This window comes from Durio zibethinus, chromosome 21 (genome assembly GCF_047325235.1).
Source record: "Durio zibethinus cultivar Kanyao isolate XHJ-2024 chromosome 21, ASM4732523v1, whole genome shotgun sequence".
Lineage (NCBI taxonomy): Eukaryota > Viridiplantae > Streptophyta > Magnoliopsida > Malvales > Malvaceae > Durio > Durio zibethinus.
In genome coordinates this window covers 11,138,680-11,144,359 of record NC_143182.1, presented here as the reverse complement: position 1 = coordinate 11,144,359, position 5,680 = coordinate 11,138,680, and the positions used below count along the sequence as shown (strand labels likewise).

General features: G+C 36.7%; 1 protein-coding gene across 2 annotated transcripts; it reads left to right on the top strand.

Moving 5' to 3' along the window:
• Positions 1–417: 417 nt before the first annotated feature.
• LOC111305593 (1-aminocyclopropane-1-carboxylate oxidase) lies at positions 418–2,145 on the top strand. Of its 2 annotated transcripts, none has more exons than XM_022903266.2 (4): positions 418–620; positions 721–947; positions 1,271–1,604; positions 1,696–2,145. In XM_022903266.2, the coding sequence occupies exons 1-4, from the start codon at positions 516–518 to the stop codon at positions 1,978–1,980; spliced, it is 951 nt and encodes a 316-aa protein (XP_022759001.2). In that variant the 5' UTR covers positions 418–515; the 3' UTR covers positions 1,981–2,145. The 2 variants fall into 2 exon arrangements, with proteins under 2 accessions (XP_022759001.2, XP_022759000.2); XM_022903265.2 differs by having other exon boundaries at positions 1,256–1,604.
• Positions 2,146–5,680: the final 3,535 nt, after the last annotated feature.

Sequence of the window (5,680 nt, the reverse complement as noted above, 5' to 3'; positions counted from 1 at the left end):
GGAGTGGGACGAACCTTGGCTTGGTTCGGCTTCGGTCAAAATTATTAAGAGGGACCAAACGGGTCATCAAAAAATTAGTCTAATCCCCCTCAAAGAATCCAACCAAGGCCAAAGAGTGGATAGCCACTTCAACAAGGCAAAGGCACTTTAGGAAGTCTTTTATGATTTTTGGGTCATCAAAAAGTTGGTCTAATCCCACTCAAAGAATCCAACCCAGGCCAAAGAGTGGATAGCCACTTCAACAAGGCAAAGGGACTTTAGGAAGTCTTTTATGATTTTTGTTTCATTTGCTTTTACTATTATTTTCCCATTTCCTTTTTTTTTTTTTTTTGTTAATTTTTAACTACATAATTTGCCTGACCCCCAAACCCTCCACTTGGAACTTCTATAAATACCACCACTCCTAGCTTCCACTTTGCAATCCGGAAATCTAAACTTTTGCGTAACACCCAAAGCAAGCGAGTGAAGACTTTGAGAGATTTTTAGGAAAGAAAAAGAAAAGAGTGCTAAGAGAAATGGCAACTTTCCCAGTGATCTACATGGACAAGCTTAATGGTGAGGAGAGGGCAGCAACCATGGAGAAAATCAAGGATGCCTCTGAGAACTGGGGCTTCTTTGAGGTATCAAAAGCTTAGCTATGCAGCTATGTACTATACTCTATTCTCCTCTACCTTTCTCCTTTATATTTTACTGATACGGTTATTTCTTCATTTCTTCCAGCTGCTGAACCATGGGATTCCCCATGATTTTCTGGACACTGTTGAAAGATTGACAAAAGAGCATTACAAGAAATGCATGGAGCAGAGGTTTAAGGAACTGGTAGCAAGCAAGGCCCTGGAGGGTCCCCAGGCAGAGGTGACTGATATGGATTGGGAGAGTACATTCTTCTTGCGCCATCTCCCTGAATCAAACATGGCTGAAATTCCAGATCTCACTGATGAATACAGGTACAGAAGGAGTAAATTACAAGTTTCAAAATGAAGTCAGATGTTCTAAATTCAATAAAAATAAATAAATTAGTCCCCTCTTAATGGTGCTTATTTGGACAACAATAACTTTTCCCACTAAATTTCTTTCCCAGGGCTGTCAGCATAATTGGTTAATGCTGTCCTCTCTTTCTTGACCAATGAATATAATATTGAATGATTTGACCATCATTGGCTTTTAGAATAATACCAACAATTACTTACTGCAATAAATTTTTCCCACTTTGTCATTGTTTTGAAAACTTGCAAGTCCTGATACTTGGTCCAAGTAAACAAAAATGCAGGAAGGTGATGAAAGAATTTGTACTGAAATTGGAGAAACTAGCGGAGGAGCTCCTAGACCTGTTGTGTGAGAACCTTGGACTAGAGAAAGGATACCTGAAAAAGGCCTTCTATGGGGCAAGAGGTCCAACCTTTGGCTCCAAAGTTAGCAACTACCCACCATGCCCAACCCCAGCCAAAATCAAGGGACTCAGAGCCCATACAGATGCAGGTGGCATCATCCTTCTCTTGCAAGACCCTAAAGTGAGCGGCCTCCAGCTTCTTAAAGACGGGGAATGGATCGATGTTCCACCCATGCGCCACTCCATTGTAATCAACCTTGGGGATCAGCTCGAGGTATGCACTCTAAATCTTTACAATTTGCTTTTAGCTCAGTGCTTTTAGAAAGGAAAGTTAGACATCAAATTCTAAATCCTTAAACATACAGGTGATCACCAATGGCAAATACAAGAGTGTGGAGCACAGAGTGCTTGCCCAAACTGACGGAGCTCGCATGTCAATAGCTTCATTCTACAACCCTGGCAGGGATGCCCTTATCTACCCTGCACCAGCTCTGGTGGAGAAAGAAGCAGAGGAGAAGAAACAATTGTACCCCAAATTTGTGTTTGAAGACTACATGAAGCTTTATGCTGGACTGAAATTCCAGGCCAAGGAACCAAGATTTGAAGCCATGAAAGCCAGGGAAACAACTTTTCCCATTGCAACAGCTTAAAATTCTAGAGCTTCGTTTTGACTTGATGGAGAAAAGGGAAAAAAAAAAAAAAAAAGAAGTCAAAGCTTACTGTAGGTGTGTGTTGATATATTACTGTAAACAGCAACAACAATTTCTATTCTACTATAATATTTTATTGTTATGTACTAAAAGGGATTTGTCTCACTGTTTTTCTCTTTTATTTTTTTAATGTTGTGGGTGGATCTCATGATCTCTTCATAGAAGAAAAAAAAAACAATTCCTATAAAAAAAGTACTTAAAAAAGAATGGTCATTTGCATGATTTATCAACCTCTTTGACTTCAATTTATAAGTTCATAATCCCATGCATTAGATATGCTGATTTTCTATATAGACTTCATCAATTGTGGGCTTGTGGTCCTAAAATCTTTCCAAAAGAAGTGGAAGAAGCATAGAAAATCAAAACATAGCCGCAGAAGTAGAAAAGGCAGAACAAGAAGATATAAAATGATCACATGAATAAACAGCTTGTTGTTTTTCTTGCTCTGCCAGAATACCTAACCTCAAAACTGACTTCTATATTCAATTAGCAAGGAGATCAGTATCAAATTATTGCGTCATTGGCTATTTTTCTTCAGTATTTTAGTGGTATAATTACAAGAAAAGTAGTTATACCTTGAAATATGTTTGAGATCAGTTTCAAGTAGTTAGAGGCAATATGGACGTCTGGAAAAGCTGCAGCATTTTATGTTCAAACCTCACATGTTACAATTATTTTGCCTACAGTGAGATATAAAAGGGAAAGAGCTAATTTTGCTGTGATATGTTGATAGAGTATTTAATTTTTAATTACAATAATCAGGTTCAATCCTAGAGATATAAAGGATCATGTAAGGAACAAATTCACTGCTGCCAATCCATAATCTGACTTTTTGTTTAGTATAGAACTATAAATAAGATAAACCCTTTTGTTAATTAGGTTTGTTAATGAAAATTACATATAAAAGTAGTTAAATAAACATGTAGCGGAACAAATCCAATACAATTAAAGTTGGATCAAACTTGCACATAATAAAATTTGAACTCAAAAGACTTTGATATTTCAAGATCTCTTCCTTATCTTAGATGACTTTATTTATTAGTTAAATGTTACCTCTTTGTGAGAAAAGTACTTTTGCCTTTATTTATGACAGAAACCAAATGTTTTATTAAATCAAATTATTCCCATGAATGGGCATATAGTAATTAATTCACAAAGGCTGGCGGCTAAAACCTTAAAAAATCTTGTAACAGGAAAGTTATTAACCAAGATCATGAATAAGTTCCTTTAATGAATTAGAATAAGTTATTATCAACATATGATGAGTGCAGCACTAATAATACAACATGGTATATTATTAAATAATTTCGTGGTAGGACAACTAATTAACCACGACAGATTTATCTGTTTCCAAACAAGCAAAACAAATAAATTAATTTCCAAAACGAACCCACATGCACCTCTAGTGCTCGTCAGAAAGACCATTTAAAGAATGATCAGTGCTTCTTTTTTTCCCAAGTTACCTTCAAATGCAACACTGAGATGACCAATATGTCCCAACTGTCTGCTATATGTGGAAGTTTTTACAGTAGACTTGAACTTATTCTTTCTATTAGTTCGGTGAGCATGCAAGATGAAAACTTTGTCAGACTCGAAATCAATTTTAAACCATTTCTTAGAATAAAAATGTCATGAATGATGGAAGAAAATCATCATCATTTCATCAAAGAGAAATTCTTTTAAGATGGTGACATTATAGTTATAATCCACTTACGCATTCAACTAATTAATCAAAGTGGAGCAGTTATAATGAGAATGTAAAAGAAGAATAAACAAATAATCCGTAAAAGATAAAACATCCTTTTTCATTTTTAATGATAATAATGGGGGTAGCTGCAGTGACAAATGAAATAAATAAACGTATTAAACCACTTTTTGTGAATCAGAAAAGCCTCTCAATCGGCTTATCTTAATTTGCTGCAAATGGAATGTAGGACAATGTAGGATGAAGTTTCATTGTCTTCTTTTGCAAAAGCAATTATGGTGGATCTTGCATGCTAAAGGAATGGATCTTACAGAAATTTAGAACGGGTTCAATGCATCTTCAATTCTCCTTGGAGCCACAAAGGAAGATAATTTAGGGAAACTAAAGCAAAGGGGCATGTTTTGTCTAATATATATCGGTTAATATGGCAACTTGAGAATTTTTTTCATTTTTTCCTCCTTTTTTTTTGTGCCACGTCACAGAATGTAGACCATTAACTTTTTTATTCATGAAAAGTGAGGTAGGACATCACACCATCCAAGATCAAAGTTTACAGATAATTGTTTGTTCCAAGAGAATTCAAAGACTGTTACTAAACAAAAATATTTGGTTATAATTGTATTTTGGGGCCAACTTACAACAGATTAGCTCGTGTTTTCTGTATTGTGATGGTTGCATTTGTACAGAAATTTGGTGAGTGGATTATGAGGAACAGTTGACTGATCCAAATCTAGATTCAACCTCCAGGATCAAGATCAAGATCATGATATTAATTTGATGTAGTTTAAGCCTTTTACAGGTCATTTGATTAGCAAACATGAGTAAAGGAATCTGGTCTATTCAGTTTCTATTAGAGTATTTGAATAAGTGACATTCTATAATCAGTTGGTTTTGCATTCCAAATAAAGGTCTGATGCTAAGAATGACAATCATTTTAGGCTAAAATGAATGGAAAAGTTAGTTATCCATGATTCTGAAAACACATAAAACAACAGCCGAAGGAAGCAGGCCTACTTAATGCTGGTAGATGGCAGGGCTAGCCTTCACCAAGGGTTGCCACCAGGGGCGAAGCCATGAGTTTCAAGTAGGGGGGAACAGGATAAAAGTAAGGGTTGCTAACCCCCCAGGCTTGTAGTACCCCATATAGAACTTGTATAAGACTGAGACTCTGAGAAGAAATCTAAGTGTAGCATTTCAGACAAGGTGTTAAATTTGTTTGCAGGTCTCTGCAAAATGTTGTCTGTGAAGTTTAAAGTACCCAACGTGTGGGCTCCAACAGAGTAGGACAAAACTCAAACTTTGAACCAGACCATGTGTTGCTGGCAGATACAACAGGGAACACAATGGTAGTCGATCAAATTAAGGCTCGGTCCTTTAACCTCAAAAGGCTGAGGTTGAAGACTTGAAGGGTGGACAACAAATTATCTTGGGATGTAATGCAACAGCCTCTGTTCTTCTACTTTCATCGGATTATGTCTTGACTATAAAGCACTTCATAAAAGATATAGAGTTGGAGCAATGTTGTTTTCGACAACTTCTTGTCCAAGTAAAACTATATCTCGTACGGGCGTTATACCTCTAATGATGGCCCTAAACAAAAGATAGTTCCTGGGAATAGCTTTGTAAAGAAAACAACATGGAATAAAAGAACTGGGGGAGTACATTGGGTGAACCATGAAGCTGATATGACACTAGGAAAACCAAATGAAGGTGATGATGTTACTTTCATGGATTAGGGAGATGAGAGATGGCGGCCCTGGAGGATTATCTTTGGATTATGATGGCCGAAGATTAGTCCCTAGTCCTGCCAAGAGCCATAAGGTGCATATAGGATCGATGAATCCCCCATGAGTACTGCCTTTGCTCTTTAGAAGCCTAAGAAGAGACAAATTCCTGATGTTCCGTTTCTTTGTCAATGCTTGTTTTGTTTCAAAC

Coding starts and splice junctions, on each gene's coding strand:
- LOC111305593 (XM_022903265.2), top strand. CDS start 516: ATGGCAACTTTCCCAGTGATCTACATGGACAAGCTTAATGGTGAGGAG. Junction 948..1,255: donor GATCTCACTGATGAATACAG/GTACAGAAGGAG, acceptor ACTTGGTCCAAG/TAAACAAAAATGCAGGAAGG. Junction 1,605..1,695: donor ACCTTGGGGATCAGCTCGAG/GTATGCACTCTA, acceptor TTAAACATACAG/GTGATCACCAATGGCAAATA.